The sequence below is a fragment of the Protopterus annectens genome, chromosome 3.part1, assembly GCF_019279795.1.
Source record: "Protopterus annectens isolate FY-2018-M chromosome 3.part1, PAN1.0, whole genome shotgun sequence".
NCBI classification, from domain to species: domain Eukaryota; kingdom Metazoa; phylum Chordata; order Ceratodontiformes; family Protopteridae; genus Protopterus; species Protopterus annectens.
Window position 1 is genome coordinate 1455629205 of NC_056732.1, and position 14535 is coordinate 1455643739.

The following is a 14535-nucleotide window of genomic DNA, read 5'->3' on the forward strand; positions in this document are numbered from 1 at the left end:
TCATACCTAGTTTTGCCACTAACATAATACAGAATTGCCATGTTCTTGGTAAACAAAGTCATATTTACCTCCAAAAGGAATACCATGATCAAGATGGTGGTTTCCCCAGGATCAATCTCTTAAATTGTACTTTTCAGTTGGGCTGACTCTCATGATTTCGCCAACTGTGGAAAACTCAGCTGTATAACTTATGGTAGTGGTGGACTGCCACTGTGCAGACCCCTACATGTAACCTAACAAACAGATGTTTCTTTTCTTCTAGCATGCCTATCTCACACTCCTGTATTTCTAACCAATGTTATATATAGAATTCTCCCAATCTCCTAACTGAGAAACAATCATTTGTTCTTGTAGTACTCTTATTTACAAGACTTACCTTTTTCTGTAGATGCACTTCTTTTCTGTCTGTCATTATAAACACTCTTGTTGCTTTCCTTTCTGTGTTTCTATCTGAAACTTTCTCGAAACACACTTTTTTCTTTCCTTCTCTCTCAAACTTTCTCTCCCAAATCATACTTCTTCCTTTCCGTTCCTTTCTCTCTCTTGTACTTTCTGTCTTGAAACACTCTTCTTCCTTTACTTTCCATCTTTCTCCTCTCTAAACAGGCTTCTTTCTTTTCTTTCCTTTCCATTAACTTTGACTTGAGAAAGAAGACAGCCAATACTGACATTTATGAACTCCTGGAGACAGGCACTGCCTCCCCCTCCCACACCCACTCTAGACCTTGTTGAAAGGACAGACAAGGTACAGTAGGACTTTTGTTATTAAAAGACTTCTAAAGAAAATTAATTCTGTTTAAAAACCACTGCAAGAACAATAAACTATCCAAAAACATTACGGCCTGCTTAGGAAAGTTTTATGAGTTTAGTTATTTGGTATATAATTTAAATGAGGCTTTTACTCTGTGCCTGTGGTTTATATTATGTCTTGCATAACAGTGTTTACAATATTTTTATACACTGCTCGTGACTAAACTGAGTATTTGTTTTTGTCATTTTTACATGACATTTACTTCCTTACTTACTGTGACACTTAAATTTAACTGAACTTCACTGTTTCTGCATAAATCATTATTTAATTAAAAAAAAACTAATTAAATATTTCTCTGTGGCTATTTTCACTTTCAGTGGGAATCTTTCCAAGTTCATAAATATTTTTTCTGTGGCTATTTTCACTTTCAGTGGGAATCTTTCCAAGTTCATAACAGTGCATATGCCTCCCCCCCCCCCCCATGCCATGGAAGGAGACTGTGGCTTGGTATAGGTAACCAACCATCTCTTCCAGGCAAGCATTGAAAATACTAATACTACCTGTACGTGTACTGTGTGCTACACAGGAACTACCTGTTTCTACTACCACATCCAGAGAGACATCATGTGCACGTGAATGTACACTGCTGTCTTTCCACACATGATATCTGAGCTTCTCAAGGTGATCTTTCCACAACTACCAAACCCAGTGTCCCACTTTCTCATTCCCACCCCAGTGCTCAAATGATGAGACTGCGAACCCCCCCCCCCCTTTGCAAATTCTTGGATCCGCCACTAGGACACTCTCAAATGATTAAATGTACTCCATAGTCAACCTGTCTATTAGGTCCAATTATATTGCAAGGAAATATCCTGAAGATCTACAGAAGCCATCATATCGCTGTACTCTTCCCTTCTCAGACCCATCACAGATTTCATTGCCCCTTTAGTATATACAAATTCAGACGTTTTGCTCAACTGGAAAGGCTTTAAAGATTTCTGCTCAAGAAATTAAAAGTCTTAAATTGTTCAACTATCCCAACAGTGTAGCAGGCCTCTCCTTAGTAAACTACTAGCTGTTCTGAACTATCCCAACAGTGTAGCAGGCCTCTCCTTAGTAAACTACTAGCTGTTCTGAACTATCCCAACAGTGTAGCAGGCCTCTACTTAGTAAACTACTAGCTGTTCTGAACTATCCCAACATTGTAGCAGGCCGCTCCTCAGTAAACTACTAGCTGTTCTGAAGTGACTTATGTTTCACGTTTAAAGTCATCAAGACCCAACCCTTTTTGACCTTCTGTTTCTTTGTAAAAGCTATTAGCTCTACAAACACCCTCCCAAGGGTCCCAAATCTACACCAATAAATAAGATTCACTGTGGGGTGAAAGGTTCCTGAGGCAACATCTTTGCAGCCTATGGAACAAGCTACCATTATAGGTCAAAGGAAGTACTACCTTGGATATCTTTTTAAGAATAGTCTTTATGATTAGATGGGTAAACACAATTTTACCACAGGTTATCCTGTACAGCCCTAATCAACTTAGGAGGTACTATTAACTGCTTGAAAAACAGAGCCTAGAACTTTAAAGTATGTCTACTTAAAGGTGCACAAGGCTAAGCATCTTACAGTCCCCCATGATTGCTTGGCTAGTATTGACTATTTTTATGTTCCTGTTTCATCTACCATGCGACTCAAAAACTGTGCATCCCTGACACATTATGTAAAGTACAGTTTTGTACCTACCATAAATGTAGATGTCCGAACTGGATAGCATCTGCAGTCATAACAAATGGGTTGTCCTGTTATCAGGCAGCCCTTCGGTCGGCCGGATTCCAAAGTCTGGGTCCGGCTTCGGCTGATGTCGCACTTCACCCGACGTCATCTCTGCTGGTCTTCGGGTATAAAGGCATCAGCCGACGCCATTTTCCTCAGTGTTTCTTGCCCCAGATGCCAGTTGCCCTCTTGGAAGGCTAAATTTTGGATAAATGCCAATGTTTCCAAAAAGATAGAAGGCAAACACAAAAATAAGCATGTATGTACATATATACAAACAAATACACCATAAGAGACTCTCCAGCTAGCTATTAGGAGGGTAAATACCCTAGGAGTACCACAGCAGATGCTATCCAGTTCGGACATCTACATTTATGGTAGGTACAAAACTGTACTATGTCCTTCATGGATGCATCTGCAGTCATAACAAATGGGTAGAATACCATAGCCAACTAGGGAGGAGGAAGAAAATTATGGTGTGGTTAGGATCCCTTGCAGTACAGCAGTGGCAAACCCTGCTCGGGATCTAGAATACAGAGGTAAATTATAATGCTTGGCAAATGTATGCACGGAGGTCCAAGTAGCCGCCTCAATAATGTCCTTGGTTGCCACTCCTCGTAAGAAAGCTGTGGTAGTGGCTGTAGCCCTTGTAGAATGAGGCCTTATGTTCTGTGGAATTGGTTTTCCATGGTAGGAGTAACAGAATCGTATGCAATTTCCTATCCATTTGGAGATTGTCTGTTTGGAAATTGCTTTTCCTTCCCTTCCTGTTGCATAGGCTACAAAAAGCTGGTCGGTTTTTCTGTTACTTTTGGTTCTGTCCAGGTAGTAGTGTAGCTGTCTATGTACATCCAAGGTATGCAGCATTCTTTCCCCTCTGTTTTGCGGATTGGGGAAGAAGGTAGGTAGGTGGATTGCCTGGTTTAAAGACACTCTGGATACCAACTTAAGCATAAATGTAGGATTAGTTCTCATGGACACCCTATCTTGATGGAAGATTAGGAAGGGTTGTACTGCCATTAAGGCCTGAAGTTCTGAAACCCTCCTTGCTGAGGTAATTGCCAGTAGGAAAGCAGTTTTCCATGACAGGTGCTGTAGATCTGCTGTTGCTGCTGGTTCAAACGGAGGGAGTGTCAACTTTTCTAGCACAAAGTTCAAGTCCCATGCTGGTAATGGTGGTTTCCTAGGAGGTTTTACATTCTTGATCCCTCTGAGGAACTGCCTGAGTAGAGGATGTGAAAAGACAGGTGGATCAAAGCTGTATTCTGCTGAAATAGCTGATGCATGTATCTTGATGGAGGAATAGGACAGGCCTGTATGTAGAAGCTCTGCCAAATACTCCAGAATGTTAGCAATATCTATATTGACACATCTTTACCTCTTTCAGCACTCCAAATGACAAACCTTTTCCATTTTCCTGCATAGTTCCTTCTTGTTGAAGGTCTGCGGGCTTCAAGGATAATGTCTTTAACCCTTTGGGAAAGATCTGGATTAGTTGCTGCTATGTGATGTTCCAGGCAGTCAGTTGCAAAGTTTTTAGGTTTGGATGCATGATGCTGTAGTTGTTCTGAGTTAACATCAAAGGCATCAGGGTATTGACCACATTTTCTCCCGAGACATGCTCCTCAGCAATGGGTACCAGTGTTGTCTTGGCCAGTTCGAGCTATCAGGATTATCCTTGGACGTTCCTCCTTGATTTTTAGTAATACCCTGTGTATCAAGGGAAGAGGTGGAAATGCATATGCTGTCAGACCTTTCCAGCTGAAGGAGAGCGAATCCACCTTCCATGCAAGTGGGTGGAATGTCCTTGTGCAGAATTTTTGAGCTGGTGATTGAGAGGAGCGAATAGATCTATTTGTGGCATTCCCCATTTCTTTGTGATGGTCTTGAAGATGTCCGGGTGTAGCATCCATTCGTGAGCATCCGAGGTGGTTCTGCTTAATATGTCTGCTAGGGTGTTCTCCTTTCCCGGTACAAATATTGCCTGTAACTGGATGTTGTAGCTGAGTGCCAGATTCCAAAGGTCCAAAGTTATTCTGCATAGGGGGTATGAATGAGTGCCTCCCTGTTTGTTGATGTACCACATGACTGTGGTGTTGTCTGTCCTTATCATCAAATGGCCTTCTTTGAGGAATGGTCTGAATTTTTGGATTGCCAGTTTTACTGCCAGCATTTCTTTTTGGTTTATGTGCAGGTGCAGCTGGTCCTGAGTCCACAATCCTTGTACGCATTTGTCCAGCATGTGCGCCCCCCATCCTAGGTCTGAGGCGTCTGTTGTGATGGTTTGGCTTGTTCGACAGTTGTGGAAGGGTAGGCCTGGGTTTGACTGGCATACTTGAGCCCACCATAGGAACTCCTGTTTTAGGCATGGGATTAGTGGTATTTCTGCTTCTAGGCTGTGCCTGTGTTGGGACCATAAATTCTTTAGGTACCACTGTAGTTTTCTCATATGCAGTCTGGCATGTGGGACCAAGATTATGCATGATGCCATGAAGCCCAAGGCCTGCAGAACTTTTCTTGCTGTTAGTTTGTTCTGTTTTGTTAATGCCAAGAAGTAAAGAGGAGTTCTTTTGTTTTTCTGCAGTTAGGAATGCCATTTGTTTTACTGTGTCCAATTCCGCGCCCAAGAATGATCTTGTTTGGGATGGTATCAGCCTCGACTTTTGTAAATTGACTGTGTATCCCAGGGCTTGTAGCAAGTAAATGACCCTTTGTAAATCTGTTGTCAGCTTGCTTTTGTTGTCCGCTTGTAGCAGGCAGTCGTCCAGGTATGGATAAATTTGGACTCCTGTAGTCTGCAGTGGCGATTACTGATGCCAGGCATTTTGTGAATACTCTGGGCAGTAGATAAGCCAAAGGGCAATGCTGAGAATTGATAATGCTCTGATCCTGCAAGAAATCTGAGGTATCTTCTGCAATTTGGTCGAATGGGGACGTGCAGGTATGCCTCCTTGAGATCTAGAGTTACCAGCCAACACTCCTTGCCCAGCATGGGAAGAAGTTGCTGTAGGGTCAGCATTTTGAATTTTGGGACAATGATATATGTGTTTAAGATGGACAGGTCGAGAATAGGTCTCCAACTTTTTTCTTTTCTTGGTACTAGGAAGAGTCTGGAGTAGAATCCTTTGCCCTGTTCTGTTATTGGTACTCTTTCCACAGCTCTCATCTTTGTTAATTGCGTTATCTGCTGTAGAGCTTCTATTTTTTGATTTGGAGGCAGGTTTGGCATTCCTCTTTTGACTGGTAAGGTGTGGAAGTGGAACCGGTAGCCTTGGTCTATGGTTTGCTAAATCCACTTGTCTTTTGTGATATAGTGCCAATTTTTCGAAAATAAGGCTAACTTTCCGCCTAATGGTGCTGCCATTTGCTACCTGGTAGGCGGAGTTAGAACCAAGTCACTGTGATTGCCCTGGTGCAGTGGTAGTGGTTGTGTCTGTGCCTCTGTTATTACCTTGCCACTGTCGTCCTCTGTAGGCACCTCCTCTGGATTGATTTCTGCCTCTGGAGCATCTATTCCTGCCCCTTTGGGATCTTGTGGAGTCAGGAAAGGACCAATTTTTGGCAGGCCAGTTCCTGCTAAACCTTGGGGGCTGAACCTGTAAGAAATCTTTAACTGTTTGTACAGATTTTGCCTTTTCTTCCATTTTCTTCATTACCTGCTGGGCAGGTGTACCAAATAAACTGGCCTTATCCATAGGAGCATCTAATAGCTTAGCTTTAACATGATCCGTAAGACCTGCTCTTTCAACCATGCATGTCTTCTTATCACTGTGCCAGTCATGGCTGATCTAAATGAAGCCTCCAGTGCATCATAGCCACATTTTAAGGAATGGTTACTAACCTGTTGTATGTTATTCACCATTTCTAATACATATTTCTTATCTATAGATTCATCAGATGATAGTTTTTTAGTTAACTGATCAAGCATAAACTCTTGGTATTGGATCATGTGAAACTGACAGTTTAAAGCTCTAGCTGAGAGAGTAGCAGAAGTGTAAACTTTTTTACCCCATCTGTCTAAAGACCTGGATTCCCTTTCTGAAGGAATAGGGTTTTTTGCTGTGGTCGAGGCTACTGCCTTAGGCCCCTGGGAAATAGTTTTGGGGTCTGCCAGTGGGGCCTTGTATAGGTGGTGATGAGTGTCTGGTACCCTGTAAAATCTATCAGGTTTGGCAGGGGCTGGAGGTAAAGAATCAGGAGCAGTGCAGACATCATTAAATGCATCATCCACAACAGGCAAAACAGGAGGAATAGCTAAGGGCCTATGTTGTGGTAAGTGCAGAAAAGTCCTAAGCCTTTTTCTTGAATCTGAGAAATCTTGTCCCTGCCATTGAAATTGCTCTCTCATGGCATGTAAGGTTTCCCCAAAGGAAAATTCCTCTGGTGGAGAGGCAGCTGGAATGGATTCTTCAGCATCAGTCTTCATAAGTAGAAAAAGGATCCTCTGGCTGTTCTGTAATGTCAGAGTCATCCGCAGAATCATCAGAGGACACAGGCTCGGGGGGCTCTGTCCTACGTCTCTTTTCTGGGGGCTGAGAGGCCCTGTCTGGGTGAGATTGGGATCCCCTAATTAAGGATATTAAATCTTCTGCCAGAGTAAGCATTTGTGAACTGGAAGTGGGCCTGTGTGAGGGAGGTTTAACAGGCACTGACTTAGCAGATTTGGCTGCTTTAGCCCTGGCAAAGGCCTTGATAGACATGGCTGCAGGGGGTCTAGCAGCACCACGTGCTGGGGTAGAGACATCCAAAGGGATGGTGTCTGATAACTCACTAGAAGCCACAGTTGTAGGCAAAATTTCTGAGGCCGATTCAGGTAAAGTAGCGGGAGCCTCAGTAGTAGTCATGGATTCGGCTGAAGATTGACCAGTTTTCTCGGTTTCGCCGAAACCGAGACACGCTTGCTTAACCGTGGTTTCGCCGAAACCGCGGACCACGAAGTGTCGGTCTTTTTCCTTGCGTTTTTAACAATTTGGGTAGTCGGAGGATCCGACGGCATAATGTAAAGTCTGAGCCGAAAAACTGTTCAGCAACTCCGACCGACGCCTTTAGCGTTCGTCGGTTGAAGGAAGCACAGGCCGAACAGGCTGCTACGCCGTGGTCTGGGCCTAAGCAAGGCAGACAGTAAGAGTGGAAATCTTTATGAGGTATTTGTTTCCCACAAGTTAAACAGTTATTGACTTTTTCTGACATCGGCTGAGGCAAGAAAGAGTCCCCAACAGGGTACTTAGCTTTTAGAAGTCTTGTAGTATTCGGTAGTAGTAATCTCTGGATCTGACCGACCGGCACTTGCGAACAGCTTCTGCTTCGCAAGAAAGATTGAGGAAAATGGCGTCGGCTGATGCCTTTATACCCGAAGACCAGCAGAGATGACGTCGGGTGAAGTGCGACATCAGCCGAAGCCGGACCCAGACTTTGGAATCCGGCCGACCGAAGGGCTGCCTGACGACAGGACAACCCATTTGTTATGACTGCAGATGCATCCATGAAGGACATCTGGGATGGTCTGCAGTTTGCAAAAACACTGCTACAGACAACGGTTACAGAAAAAAATGGACTTTACCAGAAATATAACCATACAGTGGCCAAGAAATATGTACTGTACATTTGATGTTGTAAAGTACATTAGCAGAATCATTAATACAGGCAAGCGTTACAAGAGAAAAAAGCAGTGACTTTGAAATCCTAACAACAATAAACATTTTAAACGTATGATAGCCAAACTTCAAGAAAGCAAAGACTTATGCAAATGCCAAAATTATGAGTGTCGGCTGAAACATTCTTCACTGCGAATGTGTGCTAAAACTCTCCTTATGGAACAAACAGTCATACCACCAAAAAGGGAAGTCAAGGATCTTTTCATTTACTCTTTTCTACAGTTACAAAAGCACAACAAAATATATACAAGTCTTCTGGGCAACAGGGTGGACATTTTTTTCAATTGTTGACTTAACAGCAAGCAATCGTGTTGGTGCAGCAGTTAGCGATGTTGTCTCACAGCAAGAGGTTCTCCGGTTCAATTCTCAGCTGGGGTGCCTTCTGTGTAGAGTCTGCATGTCCTCCCTGCAGTCACATGGGTTTTCTCTGGGTGCTCCGGTTTCCTCTCACATTCCAAAGACATGCAGTAGGTGGATTGGATACTCTAAATTGATCGTAGGTGAGAGTGTGTGCAACTGAGTGGTATGAATGAACTACCGTGGCACCGCTAGCCACCTGGCGGTGTAAACCTTGGCTTGAGATGACTGTCACTGTTAAAGTGACACCCCAGCCCCATGTGCAAAAATGGGAAGGGGTGAAGATGGATGGACTTAATTGCAAGCAGCCAATAAATATCTACTCATCCAACCCAAAAAAGACAGTGAACACCTCTGTCATACTGACAACCTTATAAGAATAGTGTATCCTTCTTACCTGAGGACTGTCTTGTATTGTCTACCAGGAAATGGTGGCAGTTCCTCAGACAAGGCTAGAAACATTCAGTGTCCATTTATATACTTACCAAACTGCACATGCAATCTATTACCTCAGTGGATTTAGGAATACTCCACTTGGTCTGCTCGAAGAATGCATTTAATTGTTATCAGTTTATTGTTTGTATTACCTGTACCACTATTTATTCTTACTCAAGTGCTTTTGATATAGCAACTTTAATGAAGCTGGACACTGGATGCAACTGCTATATAAAACACACTGCCTTTTTTCAGTACATTAATAAGAAAGTATGAAACAATTACATTCTTTGCAATACATTTAATGGGATACATACCACAAGTAAAAGTTGTTTAGTTCTTTCAACATGCTTCAGAAATTTGTGTCCCATTCCTTTGTTGATGTGAGCACCTTCGATTAGCCCAGGAAGATCAGCGACTGATATCTAATAAACCAGAAACAAAAAGAAAAAAAAAAGGCTATTAGTGTATCTATGCACTTATTTTGTAACCGATGGCTTAATTTAGATACCATACACTAAAATGCTTGTTAACAGTAATCCTGTTTTCCACATACATAGATGCAGACTACTACACTAAATTAGGCTTGCATCTTCCCATGCCAAACCCAGAGTTTAGTTCTCAGGGTTAAGGCTAGAATCTGTTAGCAAACTTCATCCTATAAGCCTTTTCCTTGATCCTTTCAATATCTACATGCAAACTGTGGGACTTAGCAAATTACTTAAATAGAACGTGCTCCCAAATTCTCCCCTGAAAAGGGTTATAAATTCTCCAGTGAAGCGAAAATACTAAGCTTTTCACCTGTTTAGACATTTGCTGAGCTCCATGATTCAAAGCCCCCTACTCCCACTCACGATTCTGTAAGGCAATGTGCAGATATAACTACCCCAGCATACAACTGATTATGGAAGTATGAGTTGTACCTGCGTACTACATTACAGAATTACCTCATTATTTTCTACTGCAGCAAAATAGTAAGAGCTGAACAGAATGTAATATTCTACTGAGGGTTTTAGGTTTCGGAACTTAAACTAAAAGTCTGAAATTGTGTTTGTGTGTGTGTGTGTGTGCATACGTATGTGCTTGTCTGTGTGTACATGTGTACTGTAGTGTCTGCAACTATGGACTAAAACCTGTTCTTCTTAATCACAGCAGAAACTCAAGTTTTAGTACCTTTACTCATTATGCTCCACACACTTGAAAAATTGTATCTACTTAGCAATCATTTCAAAGCAGCATTTAACAATGTATCACTAAACTCTGATGTTCTACGAACTAAAGAACATTCACAGTGAAACCTACCACAAAGTGCTGCTAATTAAAGGAGCAGTCCCTTATTTGTCCTATGATTACCAATAGCAGACATGGTGTCCTATAAGAGTGCTTCAAGCGTTGCCATCACTCAGTGGCTGGAATAAGGAGTCAGGCTTACTATATGTTTGTACACGTCTGGGGAAGGTAAAATATAACTGAAGAAACTAACAGCTCCTTGTCCTAAAGGCTTAGACTACAATGGCCAATACCATGAAGAAATTTCAGGGTACAAAAGAAAGCCCAACGCAAACTTCAGACTAGAGGTGGCGCCCATTCTCAGGAAACCACAAAAGTCTCCTGAGTGGAACCGAGATAAAGGCATAACAAAAGGTATTCAACATACACCTCTGTGCTCCCCTTATTTACACATTATTCCCCAAGGTACAAAAACTGCGCGAAACCTAATAAAAGTATCTCACAGGAACACGTGCGTTTAATTGAAAGCTTCGACATCTACCCAATAACTGTCTCAGATCATGCACAAATTAAAAACTAGGACAAAAATACAGGGTAATGAAGTAAAAATTAGACACTGGTGTTTCTCCACCTACCTGTTAAATGAGAGGAATTTAAGGAATGGATAGTGGAAATTATTTGAGAGTTATGAGAGAAGCCAGAAATTTCTTCAGAAGTGATAGCTAGTGAGTGGGAAACAATGAAAATGGAATTTAAAAATATGGTGCAAATAAAAGCGAAAGAGATATGGGTAAGAAGTAATAAGAGTATTTTTTTTACAAAAAGTGGTTATTCAGTATTTTGACCCTAATCTTTTCTTGGAAAAGGACAATCGCAATCATGCCATCTTGTATAGGTTCAAACAGAGCATGTGGACCTAGCCAAGGAACTAGAAAGGTCAATAGTACAACAGGGTATATAACTTCTCACCGCAAAGATCATGGTTAGGATCTCACCTCAAGTCTCTTCAGCATCTTCCTCACAAAATGGGCCTAAAAATGATGAAGTGACAAAGGTAGTTGAACACCCTAAACCACAATACTCTCTTCAAGGACTAATATCAGAGTATAGGCAAAGAGAAAAAAGTAGGGGGGTCCTAAATGAAAACCAGCATGGTACAGTTTTTTAGTAGAATCTAGAAAAAAAGATGTCATTAAGAAAAGGAATGATTAGTACAGCATATAAAATATTGCATGACAACTATAAGAATCAATCAGAGGAGGTTAGAAAGGACTGGGAAGAGAGACTGGATAAGCAATTCACACAGAAACAATGGGATGTCTCCCAAATATGCAACAAAATCTAGAAGATTTAGGATTTTTGCTTGGAAATGTCTACATTAGATATTTTTATACCCCAAGTAGATTCCAGAGAAATTTTCTTCAGGTAGAAAATAAATGGTGGCGGTGTGACGGGGAAGAAAGAGATAACTGGGAACATATTTCTGGAAGTGCGGTGAACTGGCACACTAAGGATTCCCTGTGGGATGCACTATCGGAGATGCTGGGTGGGCAGATTGGTGTGATGATGGAAATAATTTTTCTGAGCTATGGTAGTGAATATAATAACAAGAGATAAAACAACTGGAATGGAGATCTTTTAGAAAATGGTAAAAGCAAACTACCTAGGAAAAATGGGAATTGTGGGAACAATAAATATAGGGAAGGAATGAGGTTTAAAAGAAGGCAGAACTTAACTGAGCTATGTAATGGTTGACTGAAAATGACTGGGAAGATTATCAGTGAAGTATAATATTTGGAACTGGGAGTGTGTCAGTATGGTTTGTGATGTAAAATGCTTGCGATTGCCTTTGTCGTAAGTGATAGTTTAATAAAGATGTTTCTGGTTTAACATTACTAGTTTTTAATTATACCTATTGCAGCAGTTTTTAACCATAATTTCACACATGAAAAAGGCACTGACCTCGTAAGCATTAAGAGTGATAAGCTGTTGTCTATTTGTTACTTGATATTGATGTTATCAGATGGAGGTCTTAATCTCTGTGTACTGCTGAACGTATCTGAGCTGTTTCATGTGGCTACCTTTATTCTTGAAACAACACTGCTTGCACTGTTATAGACCAGTAGTAATATGATTGAAGCAATCGGATTATTGCCTGTGAATATACATTGTTTTTGCTTGTTCTCTGCTTTATCCCCTTGTTAGCATGGGCAAATGCATATGATAATCTTTGTGTTATGTGGATGTTTTCAGCCTACTGTATTTTACTTAGTTAGTATACTCCTGCTGTGTTGATGAATACAGTCCGCCCTCCTTTTTCTGCCTATTTCCTCTGGCTTTTCCTTTCCAGTATCAGCTCTCCAGTCTCCTCTCTGAACCTCATCCATCCTTACATTTGTAAAAGCATCACCCCCTCTAGTCTTTACCCTTACTCAGCTCCTCTGACCCTATCTTGCCCAACAATCTTTATTTTCCCTCTTTTCTTTCACTCTATTTACCTTATCATAATTGGTTCTTTTCAATTTTGTTTTTGACAACTTAAACGCACTACACTAATATAAACGCACTACACTAATACTCGCACTGCCCTTCATAATTGACTCACAGTTCAAACTGGAACTCGCTGTCTGCAATCACCACCTGGAATCCTACTGTTGGACTAAGTTGTGCCTCCCAAAACTTTCACAGTGTAGGTGTCAGCCTATAGCTTTAGCTGTTAATTTTGTGCGTTTTATTTGTTTTTTTGCTATAGTAGTGGCTAGCACACCAGTGGACCTACCCTGAGGCCATCTAAATCTCCCGTTTTTGTCTCCCATCCATTAGTTTCATGCTCTTTTGATTTGTAATTGGTGTTCCCCACTTCAGTTACTAGATGGCAGCAGAATAACAGGTATAGTCCATGTACAGCTTTTTCTCATGTTAAAGAGAAAAAAAAACAAATAACACAATATATATGGACTAGAAATATTTCATCCCCCCCTCCTGTGCATTTCAGGCATAAACACCCTTAACACACTAGGAGTGTAGTTTTCCCTTGTCAAGTACTTTTATTTCCCCTTTTAGTATGGCTTTTCTCTCGCACACAGTCTAAGTTACCTGCTAGGTTGTATCCCATGACTGGACCTGACTGGTTCCTGGCATTCTTGCCTCTTGGCTTGGGATACCCGCTCCGTTCACCCTCCAGGCTCACTCCTCTCTCCTACCCAGCCCCCATTTCCCACCCGCCCCCACTACCTCATCCATACAGACCAATCATATCCCTCCAGCCTCCTCTACATCAAACAATTCTACCCCTCCCTTCCTTCCAGTCCTAGCATCCATACCTCCCCAAACCTATAACAAACACAATAGAGCCATCCCATTCCACTTCCCCACTCTGCTTCATACTCAGCAATACTGTAAAAGCTCTATAAACAGTTATGCCTAACAAGTCCCCTTTGCTCCATAATCCTAATATTTTTCTCCCTATCCTGTCTTACCCTTCTCACAAGTCCTCCAAATACTAGTCACTCTCCTTCCTTGCATACAACCCACCCACTCCCCACAAATGACAAGCACTCCTCAATCCACATATCCCCTGCCTCTATTTCTTCAACAACATCCTCCTTTTTCCTTTTAAACTTATATCCATCCATGACTACTCTTCTCCAATCCCAAGCAAGTCTATCCTTTCCTATTACCTATCTCTCGAACCAGATACAAATCACTCCAAACACCTCTACTCCCTGATCTGTCACCTCATCACCATCCTGCTCTCTGGGGACATCCATCCTAACCCCGGTCCCTCTTCTCCAAATAACCCTAATACACAACTACTCCATTCCCCCCACAACCTGAAAACCCCTCATTTTCACAACACTAAATGCTCAGAGTTTATGTAATAAGATCCCCAACTTCCACACATGGCTTCACCATAATCAACCAGACATCCTGTCTATCTCAGAAACCTGGCTAAAACCCCATATCAAAGACTCTGAAATTATCCCTCACAACTACCACATCACTAGAACAGACAGGACCCATAAGAAAGGTGGTGGAGTGGCACTCCTCTACTTTTCCTCCCATTCAGTCACCCCTACAATAAACCCATTCCCCAATTTGCCAGTGCTGAACTAACTCTGGCCCTACTTCAGCTAAACAAACACAAACACATCTGCATAGCTGCTCTCTACATACCTCCTGGAGACACAGTATCCCTATTATTGAGGATATCCTCTCCTGGTTTTCCTCGAACATTACCAATGAAACCATAATTCTGGGTGATGTTACCATTAACTGGATCTTCATCCAATCACCCATAAGCTCCCTAAACTTCAACCTTTATAACTTCTCACA

General features: G+C 41.8%; 1 protein-coding gene and 1 non-coding gene across 2 annotated transcripts in view; one reads left to right on the plus strand and one right to left on the minus strand.

Moving 5' to 3' along the window:
- GTPBP10 (GTP binding protein 10) overlaps window positions 1-14535 on the minus strand; it is a 904437-nt gene that overhangs the window by 502146 nt on the left and 387756 nt on the right. Inside the window, exon 7 of the mRNA XM_044067527.1 lies at window positions 9288-9395. Coding sequence (XP_043923462.1) covers window positions 9288-9395 — 108 coding nt within the window. The remainder of the gene's footprint in view (window positions 1-9287; window positions 9396-14535) is intronic.
- On the plus strand, window positions 61-225 carry LOC122798969. Its single transcript, XR_006364378.1, has one exon. It is a non-coding gene; the product is annotated as a U1 spliceosomal RNA (small nuclear RNA).